A 14629-nucleotide genomic window follows, 5' to 3' on the forward strand; every position below is an offset into this window, starting at 1 on the left:
CTCCTACAGCAGATAATTCTCTGCTCTGAGATTCAATGCCAGGGATGCCCAAGAACATAAAAGATATCACACCAGTTCGAATCATAGCCAATTTGGTTTACCAGTTTCCAGCAACAACAGAACCAACAACAGAGTCACTGATTGAAATACCTATGTTATAAATAACTCTTTTATAAAATAAGCAGGATGACAGCAATCTATTACTCTGAATACTGGCACTTTGTGTTTGTAAAAATCATATGCAAGCCAAAAATAACTTAAGAACTAATTCATATTTCTACCATGGCTTTTTAGAACACGGAGTAAGGCCAATTCTCTACTTTCGGCAAGACTGGAAGCCCCAATTACAGAATTTAGTTATAAATCTGTTCTTCCTGTCAGGTATCTGCATGACTGGCCAGAAGCCTGTTCTCAGATGGCTGTAAAAGATTTTGGGCAAGAGTCAAAAGTGTAAAGGTCTGAACAACTCCTCCACGCAAACACAATCTCCCCAAGGAAACGCGGTCCTTACAGAGAGCTGGGCTGAAGTACAGGCTGTTCAAGTCTCTAATTTTCATTTTGGAATTTGCCCAAATAACAAGAACCATTAAGTTTATTTATGTAGTTTTGTAAGTGTCTAGTTTATAAAATGTTGCTCAAGGATGACTAGGTTCTCATCCTGAGAGCTGAAGACACTCATCTTGGTCTCCTTTTTCTTTTGAACTAAGACTTGAAATGAAATTAGCATATAATCTGCATTCAGTAAAACTTTCTTTAATGAAAATTGGTTATGGCCATAAACGCTTACTAAGTTTCAGGTCTCGTTCTAGCTCATTTGTTCCTCCCAGCAACTCTATGAGATCGACACAATAATTATCCCCATTTTACAGATGAGAAAACAGGCTCAGTGCTGCCTGAGGCCATCCAGTTTATAGGTGGCAGACAGGACTGGAATCCAGGGAGTTAGTTCCTCTGAACCTCTGAACCAGGATGTTGTCCTGCCTATCTGAGATACATGGACAATAACATTAAATGATTTCTAATTCTATGGGTAAATTAGTGGTTTCAAGCTCTATTAGCTCTATCAGATGAGCCTTTCTTTCAAAAAAGCCTTCCTTACACTCTGGTGTGTTAGGCCACATTCTGTCTTCCCATCATGCCCTGTGCCTGGACCATTCGGTATTTACCTATTGATGCTTCTGCCTTCCTCCTAGCCTGTACTAATATCCTCTCACATGGTATCTGGAGCAGCAAGCACTGAATGAATGAGTAAAAAAATCAAGGAATGAACAAACAAAAGTCAATCTCCACAAATATACTTAGTCACCAAGAACATTAATTTCCAATGAGGCTTGTGCAGCCTGGAGGGTACGCAAAAAAAACACAGTGGGGGGCAGGGAGCAATCATTAGCATTTCTATTTCTATTTACTGACATTTAGCACATGGATTGACACTGGCATCCTCACTCAGTGCTGGTGGCAGGCAGCCACACAGGCATGCTGGGCATCGAGGTCTAGCCTGGGCACGCCTCAGCTCACAGGGCTACAACAGGGCTCTCACCTGTTTATGTGCTTTCCGTAGATTGTACCAAATTGCAGTTTACATGGTCTCAATTGAGAAAGTGGCTGTATGGCTTATATTTTCAATTTCACCTAAACTAACCCTCACAAAATGAACAAGTCGCTTTAAACGAATCCTGCACAGAACTGCAAACAATACTAACAACAAAGCAAGCCCAAATGAACAGGAAAACAGCAGGGCTGACGACATTTTTACAATTTCCCATATAGTATTTTTCTCCGTCACATCATGAGATATGACAATAACAAGATAATCAGAACTGACATGAAGTTGGCAAAAAACAACAACAGAAACAACCCTGAATGTGTCAACACTTAGATTCAGAGCCACTGTTCTTATCAATGGTCTTTGCCTAAGAGAACACTATGCCTTGGGAAATTGGCTAATAGTATTCTTATTCAGTTTATAAATAAATATATGTTTGTTAATAGGATTTTAAAATGTGGAGCTCACTGATCTAGAACTTTGCTTCTCGAAGTGCAATGTGCAAAGGGGCAGCATCAGCATCACAAGGCAGCTTGTGAGAAATGCAGAGTCTTAGGGCCCATCCCTGACCGACTGGATCAGAATTTGCACTTTAACAAGATTCCCGGGTGATTCATACAGTACATTTCTGTTTGAGAATCGCTGCTTCAGAAGACACATCTGAAACAATCTAAATTCTAACAGTTCAGCTCTTCTTTATAATTATTTAGAGAGATTTCTCTGTTGAGTTTTTGAACTCATAAACTTATAATCTCTAATATCTGTTATCAAATGTTCTTCAAAACTATAAAGAAATTATCCCCAAACTCAAAACTCCAGCGCAATAATCCATATATAACTGTAGCATGGTCTCTTATTTATTCCAGGATACTTAAAATCAATGTTCTGACCCCCATACGATAACAACCATCCAGTCACACCTTAATCTTTTTGATCCCCAACTCCACTTACTTTTGTTTGATCATCGGCTTTGAACACATAGCAGATACTCTGCCGATTGGCTGCATTGTCCTTGATCAGACAAGCAAAGTAACTCGGGTCATGACTGTTGTGAATCAGTTTGTGAACATGCTGAGGCTTACACTCGAAGATGCTGGAACAGATCAGTGGATCCCATTGTTGACTTTTCCCTGGCTCAGGTTCACATTTCAGTCCAGAGGGCGAAACACAAAGCCGGACCTGCCTGATACCAGGCTCCTTTTTGGAGGACTGCCTGCTGAGCCTTCGCACCTCTGCCACGACCCAGGGCAGCATGGGCATGGTGGTGAGAGAATGCACAGGCAGAGAGCCCACCAGCTGAAGGCTGAAGTCCACCGAGACCTCGTTAGGAAATGGATGCCTCCTCACTGTGAATGTTATTGGTTCCATCTTGGGAAAGGTCTGGAAACTCAGCAAAACGTTGCTACCGTTTTCTGTTTTAGACCAAGCAATCTATTTTACGTGCTTCGGATGCAGAATCCTAGGGGAGAAAAACAGAGGCATTACAATTTAATGAAGTCACACAATAGCTATTCTCAAAGAGTTATTATTTCAGAAGATCTTAAAAGCCTGAAACCCAAACACAGGAAGAAATAGATATTAGTTCAAATAAGCTGTTCTGCCTAGAAAGAGCCTCCCTAAAACTGTATTTCATATAAAACCTGAAAATTCCATAACTGTTACACTCATTACAGGTTACAAAGATCCCACTGGGAAACTCCTGTTAAACGTAAGCCTCAGAGAGCCAACAAAGGCAAGCACAATAGAAAACAATATAATGCTACCTGGATAGCTTTAAACTCTGTTGTATTAGTTAACATATATGTCAGGGAAGTTTTTTAAGATAATCAAATTCAGTACTGGTGACTACCCCCAAAAAAACAATTTTGCGAGAAAAAATATCAGCTATCCATCATCATAGTCTACTGAATGAGGCCAGTTTTAAACAACTGACTTTATCACTTAGGATCCCATTTAAGTTTTATTTCATTTTATTATTTTGCTGAGGAAGATTCACCCTGAGCTAACATCTGTTGCCATCTTCCTCTTTTCATATGTGAGCCACTGCCACAGCATGGCCACTGACAGGCGAGTGGCATAGGTCTGCGCCCAGGAACCAAACCCCAGCTGCTGAAGTGGACTGTGCCCAACTTAACCACTATGCCACCAGGGCTGGCCCCCATTTAAGTTTTAAAAGGCTCTCCCTCATGTAGTTCAGAGGTTCTGAATCACAAATTCAAATTCCAATAACATGTACTCAGTGCCTATTATGCTCTAAACACTATCACAAATATCGTTTTGTTGAATTCATGTACTACAAGCCATCACCTCAACACTTTGCCCCTCCTCTTCAATAGAGGATGGTGTTTCTATTAGACTCAAACTCTCAACTGCTTTCCCCTCTTGATGGGTGATTTTCAACAACCACATTTTGGTGTATCCTAAAGCCTTCCTGTCCACTGGATGACAAAACCCTTCTGTTCAGAGCCGAGTTGTCAACAGGGTCTCAAGTCCTATTCTCTACTCATTTGTTCCCTGGATCTCCATTGTCTCATGTATTCCCTGAGCATATATACACACGCTGGGGAGAAACTCCATTAAGGCAGGGATCACATCTGTCTGATTCACTATTGTATCACTGGTGCCTGGCACAGAGCCCGACCCAGAACAGGCTCAAAAAATATTTTAAAAGACTGAATGAAGTCTCTCCCATCCTGAAAAAAAAAGATATTTTCCCTTGACCTCAAACCTCTGCCAGTCATAACTTTTCTTCCCTACACAAATTTCTTCAGGTAAAGTCTAGACTATCTCCAATTCTTACTGCCCATCCACAATCTGGATTGTGACTATAAGTACTGAAGAACCACTGAAATTGCTCCCGTTAAGGTTGCCCACATCCTCTGGTTGGGAAATCCAAAGGGGGCTTTTTAGTCCTTTACTGCCGTCTCCTCTCTGATGAATTTCTCAACGTTGACTGCTCCTTCCTACTTGAGAAACTCTTCTGGTTCTCATCTTACCTCTCTGGTTGCTTTTTTTCAGGTCCTTTGATGGCTTTCTTCCCTGCTAGACTTCATCCTCTCCTCTCATTCCACCTGCTTTCTTTGGACAATCTCACCTAATCTCTTCGTGTCAACAACCACACTCCTAACCGCTGCTAACTAACACTCCTGCCGCCGCTGCTGCTAACAGGTTACTTTTATGGAAAGCCAGACACTTTGCACGTGTTATCTCATTTCATCTTCACAACGACCTTCATCTCTAACCTTAGTCTCAGAGCCTACGATTACTGCCATATTTATGACCTAGGAAACTGAGGCCTGGAGAACCTGAGTTGCTTGTCACGGGTGATGCGGAAGAGTTTGCTCCTTATTCTCAACCCATCCTCTTGAGTGCTGCACAAGAACGCATCTACCACACATACCCTGATGGTTCCCAAGTGTTTGTCTCCCACTGAAGCCCCCTCCTTCCTGAGTACCAGATCAGTGCAGGCCATTACATATTTCCACCTGGATAGCCTAGAGGCACCTCAGTCTCAATTTAGTTATTTTAAAACTAACTCAGTCTCACCTACCCTCTTCCCAGAGCTTGTCTTCCTTCCTATAAGCTGTATCTCTGGGAACAGCATCACTGTTTTTTTTGGCCAAGTAAAAAGCCAAGGAGTCATTGCTATAGTCTAAATGTATGTGTCCTCGCCAAACTCATATGTTGAAACCAAACCCCATTGTGGTGGTATTTGGAGGTCAGGCCTTTGGGAAGCGATCAGGTCATGAGAGTGGAGCCCTCACGAATGGAATCAGTGCCCTTATAAAAGAGATATAGAGAGCTCCCTTGCCCCTTCCACCACGTGAGGACACAGGCAAAAGATGGCAGTCTATGAATCAGGAAGCAGCCCATCACCAGACACTGAATCTGCCAGCATCTTGATCTTGGACATCCAGCCTCCAGAACTGTAACAAATAAATTTCTGTTGTTTATAAACCAACCAGTCCATGGTATTCTGTTATAGAAGCCTGAACAAACTAAAATAAGTCATTCAGATTCTTCTTTATCCTATCACTACTTCTAAACCAACTCTATATCTAAATATAGCTTATCTTTTCTCAACTGGAGAAAAGATGCCCAATCTCCAATTTATCCTTCACGTATTATTTCCTAGAGTAATTTAACCAATGCACAAAATTCATCATGTCACTCCTCTACTAAAAATTCCTTAATAACTGCCCCCATAAAGTGTTCTACATGGTACATAAGGTCTCATCAGAATCTGGTCCTGCTAACTGTCCAACTTCATATTCTCTGAAATGCCTTCCTTCATGCACCTTTGGGCTCTGAAGATAGAAAACTAGTTATGGTTCCCATAGGAGATGTGATTTCTCACGCATCTGTGCCACAGTGCATCCTGTTGCTCTCTCCCAGGAACATAATACCTATCAAAAACTGTTAATGGTCTGAGATTTTACCCTACTTGCAAGCTAACAAGTTAGCCTGCTGGCTGAAGGCATAAGACTCCTGTGTCTGAGACAGAGGACAATGTATTACTCAGAGCAATAGCAGTAGCCAGAGAGTCAGCATTTGTGTCAGTTCCCTGACTCCCAATTCCCACAGGCTGAGCGACCTCTGTATCCTCACTGGGTTACAGGAGAGGCACCTGAGCTCTGGGAGCCCAAATATTCTGTAATGGGGAGTAAGCACGTCTGCCCTTCTCTGCAGAGGGAGATGCTATTCCTCCTTCCATGGCTATTTGCTACTTAAAAAAAAGACTGAAAATGTAGTGCAGAACAAAGGCACTTAGTGCCTCTGTTCACAAAATGTGTAGAAACACGAGGGACCCATGGAGAATCATCTCCCAGGGACCCTACTCTCATCCTCTAACCTAATTCCAACTTGTATTTAAGTCATAGCTCAAGCAACTGCCACCTCTTTTTGGCAAGGTGATCGAGGGCATCCATCACCACAGGTTTCTGCACTTTGTATCTAACCACCACATTTATTTCAAGAGTTTGAATAGGTCTCCCTCAACAAGACTGTAAGCTGCTTGAACTCCTAAGGGTTGAGATTTCTCAAACTGGTACTGAAATTCTAAACCTTTTCTGGAATAGAATGGAAGGCTGTTCTTTTTACTCCCTGTTTTTCTGCATGACATATATGCCAAAAGTGAATTTTGATAATTTGAACATAGTTCAGGGCTAATTTTTTTTATTGCAAATGTTCAAAAGTTCAGAAATAAACCCATACTTTATTTAGAGCTCCAAAATATTCCATGAAAGTGTATTCCCTTGTCTCTTCCTTTAAAGTACAGCTTCCCTTGATGATGAAAACAGACTTGAAGTCCTACAACCCCATAAATAATGGTCTCTCTCTCTCTCTCTCTCCTTTTTTCTCTCTCTGACCTAACGGTGAAAGTGGCATTAAATGTCTGGCTCAACTTCCACTCCTGTAACTGAATCTGTTTCAAGTTCTAACTGTTGACAGCTGCTAATCCCAAGACATGCTTAAAGAAGTACTAGAATTATTACAAAGAATAGGACTGAGACCTCTCCATTAGTGTAGACGAGACAGTTGTGAATATGGTGGCAATTAGCATAGTAGAATTACTTTCACTGTTCTTGTAAGGGAATATATACATAGTGCAAAAAAGTGACACAATTTAGTCATTTAAATTATTTGGTAAGTAATCAGTCATCAAATTAGTTCTGATATTTCACTGACAAAACTATTTGAATGTCTGAAGTTTTCACTTTGCAACCAGCTGGGGCACATTCTTAGTTTCTCTGTAAAAAGTAGATGGGAGCTTAACACTGTTTATAAACTATCAAATAATAAGTTCTACCTCAGACATAGCCATAATTATTTATAAGCAATTCAGATTCTGCTGATATAAGGTTCATGGTAACTCAAGCTAGGTGAGTAACTACATTACTTGCCAATAAAAAGTTCCATGAAACAGATGAACTATTCAAATAATACTAACAAACCATTAGTTTATTTTGTAAGCCATCTAAGTCCACATCATTTGCATGCAACCTCTGACCATCTTTTAAGCCCCAGGTAGAACCACCTATTCCAAGAGGCCTCTTGTACCTCATACCCTCAGTAAGAAACACTCTGATCTGTTATTCCAGTGAGCTAGTTACATTCTTGCTAGCAGTGCCATCTGTGAGCAGGCCTATCCCTTACAGAGAGTGTCTGTACTCTAAACAACTCCTACCTACCACAGTTCATAAACATGGTAGGTACCCAAAACACAAAGATCCTCTTATTAGAACAGTTTCAAAGCCTTGTTAGTGAGTCCTGCTATGCTAAACATCCCTGGAAGCATGCACATAGAATCATAAAATTTTAAAACTAGAAAGTTCCTTTTAAACCATTTAGAAATTTCCCTCATATTTGAAATGAAGAAACTGGGTTCTGGAGAAGTTAAGTGGCTTGTCCAAGTTTGGTGACAGAATTAGGACAATCTAAGTCCCTGACGCCCATCCCAGTGCTGCAAAGACCCTCAGTTTCCTCATGAAAACATTGTCAAGTGTGAAGCTGAGAAAGTGAGTTACTTAACTTCTCCAAATCTCAAGTTTATTCTTATAAGAGGATGGAACAAGATCATCCCCAAGTTCTCTTCTGTCTCTAAAATCTGGTGAATCTCATATTCATAATGTATAACACCAAATGTCCCTGACATTGTGGGGGAATGGAAAGCTGCTCTCATCTTCCTGTCAAGAATATAAACGTGGGGGAGGTACATGAAGAAAGGATGGCGTTTATTGATCAGGAAGCAGGAGGAGTGATGGCGGTAGTTAGCAGGCTGCCATCGGGAACCCCCTCTCTTCCCAGCCCCCCTCCACTCCCTCCCAGCAAACCATGGGGAGTAGGATGGGGAATTTCCAGCAGGTAACAAGACCACAGCTGTGGCGGGTTCAGCCCTCATCTCCTCAGAGTGCTGGTGGGAGAGGAGAAGGGAAAAAAAGAAAGATAAAGGGAGGGGTGTGGGAAGCTTCTAGCTCCAGACCAGGTTAAGAACCAGCCAATATTGATTAGCTGTCAGGGACCCCACCCCCCCAGGTGGCCATTCACTTCCCTTTGAGAATCGATGGTTTAATTTTTCTGTTCTTTAGCCCAGAGAGAGTGGGCATGCAGTAGAATAGAATTATTCTGCCACCTGAACACTCTAATCTCACGCAGTAAGAGCTCTGGCTTGGCTAAACTATATGTTCACGTCCTCCACAGAAGCCCACCCAATCAGAGCAACGTGCTGCTCAGCCAGGAATTGCCCGCAGGTTCCAGAGATCTTTGGAGCAGCAGGCTATTTCACCGTCACATGGAGCACCTGGAGCCAGTGTTTCTAATCTTTTCATCATCAAGGATGCTCCAGTACTGCGGGCGCCTCTCTAACTTGACACATAAAGTAACAATGTTTTGAACGATTTCCTTCCTATATAAATCAGAGCCAATTCAAGGCTAGTGCTTTAGAATGCCACTGTCACTTTTTGTATTCTCTTCTACTTTATTGCACAGGATAAAGGGGTGAGGCTGGGGGTCCTGGCAGGCCTTCCGAGATTACATGTAACTCTCCCTCCTGCACAGCTGCTTTAGGTCATTCTCCTAAAAGTAATAATAATTATTATTAACACAGAATAGCACTTACTATGCATCTGTGAACTAATTCAGCTCTCACAACAGCCCTGGACAATGAGGACAATTATTATGTTATCCGAATAAGGACTATGATGGATTATTATCATTATCAGCTCCAATTTAAAGATGAGAGATGAGAAGGAAGTCGCTGGCACAGAGAAGTGAAGTCACTTGCCCAAGGTCATACCAGTAGCAAGTGGCAGAACCAGGTTTTGAACCCAGGTCCTCTGCTCCAGACTTGGTGCTTGCCCTTAACTACTTTGCTAGAGGAATTCTGTTGGCCAACTATGTCTCCTTGGACATATATGATCTTCTGTATTCTTACAGCTCTGAGAAGTATGTTTTATCATCCCCATTTTACATAAGGGTCCCCTGGTGGTGAAGGCAGAATTTGAATCTAGACCTGTCTTATGCCCAAATTTCTATTCTTTGTGATATAAGAATATCTCTAGAAGGGAGAAAATCTAAAATATCTTTCTGGTGGATTAGCTGCGTTGTTTTTCTACCCAAATTTTGCTTGGCCTCAGTAATCCAAATCTAATGTCAAAGTTATACTCTCAAAGTATAAAATAAATATAATAAAGAAATAGGTAATCTTTATTGAGGGCTCAGTATGTTTTAGGCACTAAGGACTTCACATGCATCAATTCATTAAGTGTGACAACTAACCCACAAGTGCTTACCTACTTTGGAAGTTTAGATTCGTTGATCATAAATAATGTGTTGCTAAATAAGTGTATTCCCTTTTTAAGAGAAAAGTAGCTGCTGTTTGTCACAAAGGAAGCAGGCACACTCAAAATTAAATGCCCCTTTGTTGGTGCTAAAACATATTTCCCACCTTCTGCACAACTCCGCTGAAACCTGGGTCAAGATTATTTCACATGGCCCAAATATGACACATCTGTTTTCTAAACATTCGAAACCTGCAAAGGGACACATTCCCTTTAAATCTAAGAACCTATAAAATGAAAAGCTCGGCTTGAAAATGTCAAAACCCTTGAAAATGGAAACCTTCATGTCTTTTGTGAAGAATCTAGTTTAAAAAATGTTTTGTTAGAAAGGAAGAAGTGAAGATAAAAATCGGCAAAGGCAATTGTAAGGTAACAGTTCTGCCCTGCAAACCTAAATCCTTTGCCATCACCAGGGGACACAAACTCAACATTCCCTGTCTGCTGAGTGGACTCGCAGTCATTTTCAGGAACAGATTCTGCTTCTCCAAGTTTTTCCCTCTTTTTGCTTGAGGAAGATTCGCCCTGAGGCTAACATCTGTGCCAATGTTCCTCTATTTTTTTTTTTTTTTTTTTTTGGTATGTGGGTTGCCACCACAGCATGGCCGACAAGGAGTGGCATAGGTCTGCGCCCAGGCAACCAAACCCAGGCCGCTGACACGGAGAGGATGGAAATTAACCACTAGGCCACGGGGCCAGCCCCCTCTACTTCTCCAAGTTTTAATGACCAAGAAAAGAAAAGGGCTGAGAAACATACCATGTATTAGGACCAACATGGACATTAAACTTGAGAAGGACAGCACAGTAGACAGGGAAAAGGGTCAAGCAACAAGGCCCCCAAACATAAACAGACTGAAGCCCTCAAATGGGCTGATATGTCTTAGGTCACCTGGGGAATCTGAAGAGTAGAGACCAAGGACCTTCAGAGAAATGCTGTGAAGGGAGTAAAAGGGGCCTGAGGGAGCTGTCACTTTGTGAGATAAAATTAAAAGCACATTCAAAGACAGCATCCTCTCAAGCAGGCATCCCTACTCCAGCCACCAAATGACTGGAGATGCGGGTGTAAATGGGAAACAGGTAAGCACCACGTTGCTTGGTGCAGCACTAACTGCTGCTTGTAAGGGGTACCTCCTAGAAGATTCTAGAAGATCTGGGCATGAAAGGAGCTGCCTGCCCACACCTGGCTCCACAGAGGGGCACATCTGATTGCTACTGCAGCCTTTCTGGTGAAGGCTGCCTTCTAGGGAAGTGGGGGACTGAAATTGTCAGTAGACAGATAATAAGGGAGAAGGGGCAAGCTGCATTTCTTCAGCATTGCCCATTTCTTCCTCACACCCTCTGGTACCAGGACAAACAATGTCTTATGGGATAAAAGGTCAACATCCAACAGAAAAGTTCTCATCGTGAAAGGGGAAATCCCCAGGCTCAGTGGGAAAGATAACAGTTGACTATGGCAGGGAGTCCCATTTGCAAAACTTTTCTTTGATGCTAAAAATGTATAACAACATCAAATTTCCCCGTTTTCCTAGTTTGCAAACAGCTAGGCAAATCCACATAAAGGCATTTATTTTAATTATCACCTGATTATTTTATTTATCCCTTTGAGCCAGGCTTAGTCTCTTTTCTATCTCCTTGTACTCAATTAATAGTCTCGGGATACTCCACATGTGTTCACTTCAGAAAATGTCCCTAAACATTTCACATGGTGTCTTTTAACTCACAGCTGTGCCCACCATCTAGCAGCACACGTGATGTCCAAAGGTTACTTACAGATAAATCTGGAGAGAAAGCATTTTTATGGTCTTATTTTCCTAATACTGGGTAGAAAAAAAGAAGAAACAGGTAGATTTGAGGATGTGGTAGCATTCCATTGCCAACAGCTGTAAAACACCTGCACCTGTTGACCAAAGCAACGAATCATTTTTTATACAAACTGTTTCATCTAAGGTCCTTATTCCTTAGGACAGCCTTCTGGGTTCCCAGGAAGGAGCTGATCATGAGGCACACCTCCTCCCAACCACGAGAAGCCATCTTAACTCTAGGAAAAGGTGCAGAGCTCGCCTGCTTCTGGGATCCCTGACCCAAGGGAGCAACTGAACATGAAGTGTTTAGAAACACCAAGAGTTTGTTCTGCTAGGTGGATTCCCAGCCTCCTGGAGCAGCTCTCCATTCATTCTTCCACCCGAATCCCTCCGACACAGAGCAAGCTCCCCAAACACAACAAAACCCAGAGGGGGCCATTCTCCAACTCCTATCAATCCAATCTGGAATCTGGGGAGAAGAATGAATTTCTGCTTTCCTAAAGAAGGGTTTTTTATCAGGGCCTCTGCAGTTCAGTTTAAACACAGTGCAAAATGTTAAGAAGTTTGGACTTGCAGAGAGAGCTGAGTTTCTTGGGTGTGACCCATTTAAACCAGGTCACTTTTAAATGCTCTTACAAAGTCTGATTATATTAATAAATGAAACCATCCGATCATCTAACAGGAAGAATGAGAGCTCTATACGAAGTGAATACCTATTCATTACTGTCGGGCACTCGGCAAATTAAAGTGTTTGGCGGAAGGAACAATCATTACTTTCAATTTCTTCTCCTTTTTAAGCAACTCCAAGAGAATAAGCCATTTTAAATAAAATCACAACAGGTTAAGGCGCCTCTAGATGGATTTCAAAGAAAATGACACCTCTTTTAAAAAAAAACAAAAACACCCAACAACGTGTGGCGAAGTTTGAGGGGTCCCATAATCATAGAACGGTCAGGAAGCTGCTAGAAACAATTATGCAGGGTTTCAAAATGACTGGTACAGGATGTGCCCATAGAAAGAAATGTTGCGCGCACTGGTGGAACTACCTAAGTTACTACTGCAAAGTATCCTGAACTTTTAGAAGGTGGCACGGGCTCCATCTGACCGCCCTCCTTCCAATCTCCTTGCCTTACTCTTTAGCCCTAGAGCTATTTGGCTGGAGCGGGGAGATGCAAGGACGAAGGAGCAGGAGTAGAGGAAGGCAGAGGGAGGGTGCCTGTCGGAGCTCCTGGGTCGCTACAAACTTGAAGGTTTCGCTTTCGTCCAAGTAGGAGGCAACCAGGTAGCAATGCACTTCCTCCCCCGAGGGCCCCCCACGCGGCGACGAAGGCAGAAACGCCCCTGGGCGGCTGGATTCCGGCTTCTCCGCGGGCCCGGGAGCGCAGGGGCGTGCTGCGGGAGAGGGGCGCCCGGGATGCACCGGCAGGAACCCCCGAGGTGGCGAGGGCGAAGCCTCAGAGGGCGCCTACCTGTGCCGCGGCGCGCTCAGAGCCCTGGGCCGGGCCGGGGGGCGCAGGTGCTCGGGGGCAGCCTGGAGACCGCCCGGGCGGGCGGGGCGTCCATCGTGCGCGGCTCACTGCGCTCTTCCCGCCGCGGGGGGGCGGGGAAGGGTTCCCCTTGGCTCGGCTCCCGCCTCTTCTCCACCCGGCTGAGGACCCGGCGGGTCCGGCGGCGGCGGCAGCAACAGGCACCGTGGCGCGGGGACGACGGCGGCGGTGGCGGCAGAGGAGGAGGAGGTGTCTGCGCGCTGCTCGCGTTTCCTCCTCCCCGGCTGGGCGAACGCGGGGGAGGCGAGGGGAGGGCAGAAGCCGGGATCTCCCGACTCAATCACCAGGGACCTAAGAGGGGGACACGATGCCCCCCCCTCCCCACCGCGCCATGTGACTTTGCCCCAGCGGCACAGCCGGGACAGGCGAGTCACACGCGGGCAACAGCTGCTGCAGTGCGGGTCAGCCGCGGCCTCCCTCCCCTCCCCGCCTCTCCCCTCCCGGGCGGTCCATCCTCGGCCCGCCCCGGGGGCTCCAGCCCCCGCCTGGGGGAGGAGGTCCAGGGCACCGCCCCATCCAGCCCTAGCGCAGGCTCCTGGCCCGCTGTACGCCTGGGGCTCCGGGGATGCGGGGCCCCGCGCGTGATTAAGGCCCTCGCGGTGGGATGTGCGGTCGCACGCCCTGTCCTCGGCGGCCTATTTATAGCAGGTGGCACTGCCTGCCGCTCTCTCGGCCAGCGGGGCTCTCAGCAGGTGGCACTACCCGCCCGCTCTTTGCTCCCCCCTTATGTGGACTCTCGCCTTCTCCCTCTGAAAGGGACGTAGTGAAAACTGCCCAGATCACAGGAAGGCAACCAAGCCACCTGGCTCTCCCTCGCATCACTGCTGCTTCCTGTCCTAGGGTGGGATAACAGCAGGGAGGGAACTGAGGCACGGACATCCTATGGCAGGAAAACCAGGGACTCAGGGAAACAGCGAAGGTTAAAGTGTCACCCCCGCCCCATGTTTAATACGGTAACACCGGTAAGCCCCATTTCTGAACAACTGCGGGGGTGACGCAGGGACTGGCTTGGGCGCTTTTTCCCTCTTCGCTGGTCCAGCGCTTGAGCGCGCGAGCGTGCACTCCCCCCCGCCCCACCCCCTTGCCTCGGTGTGCCTAACCTTGAGTCACTTTAGGGGAAGTTCCCAGCAACCTGGGAAAGTGTAAGAAGAGACACGAGGGAAATGTAAGATGGCTGAGAGAGCCGGCTCCTGGGATTGGGGGGTGGCAGTCTGCAGGACACAGACAAACCTCCCAAACACCTGTCCCACCAGGTAGATAGGAGCAATTTCACTCCGTGGTGGGGGGAGGGATCTGAGGAAGGTGAGGGGCTTGGCACCGTCTCCAGAGATGAGGAAGCAGGGAAGGGAGAGCAGGAAGAAGAGGGAGATGGACGTGGGGCAGCAGAAGGGGGCTGCG

At 45.1% G+C, this 14629-nt stretch overlaps 1 protein-coding gene across 4 annotated transcripts in view; it reads right to left on the reverse strand.

The window, feature by feature from the left end:
* TBC1D1 (TBC1 domain family member 1) overlaps window positions 1–13657 on the reverse strand; it is a 217851-nt gene extending 204194 nt beyond the window's left edge. For 2 of the 4 annotated variants that reach the window (XM_044767681.2, XM_070506045.1), the window contains exons 1-2: window positions 13154–13605; window positions 2498–3005 (exon numbers count right to left, since the gene is read on the reverse strand). In XM_044767681.2, coding sequence (XP_044623616.2) covers window positions 2498–2914 — 417 coding nt within the window. In that variant the 5' untranslated portion in view covers window positions 2915–3005; window positions 13154–13605. Of the gene's footprint in view, window positions 1–2497; window positions 3006–13153 lie in introns of all 4 variants that reach the window. The other 2 variants (XM_044767680.2, XM_070506046.1) reach the window with 2 other exon arrangements.
* Window positions 13658–14629: the final 972 nt, after the last annotated feature.

Source organism: Equus asinus, chromosome 3 (genome assembly GCF_041296235.1).
Source record: "Equus asinus isolate D_3611 breed Donkey chromosome 3, EquAss-T2T_v2, whole genome shotgun sequence".
Classification (NCBI taxonomy): domain Eukaryota; kingdom Metazoa; phylum Chordata; class Mammalia; order Perissodactyla; family Equidae; genus Equus; species Equus asinus.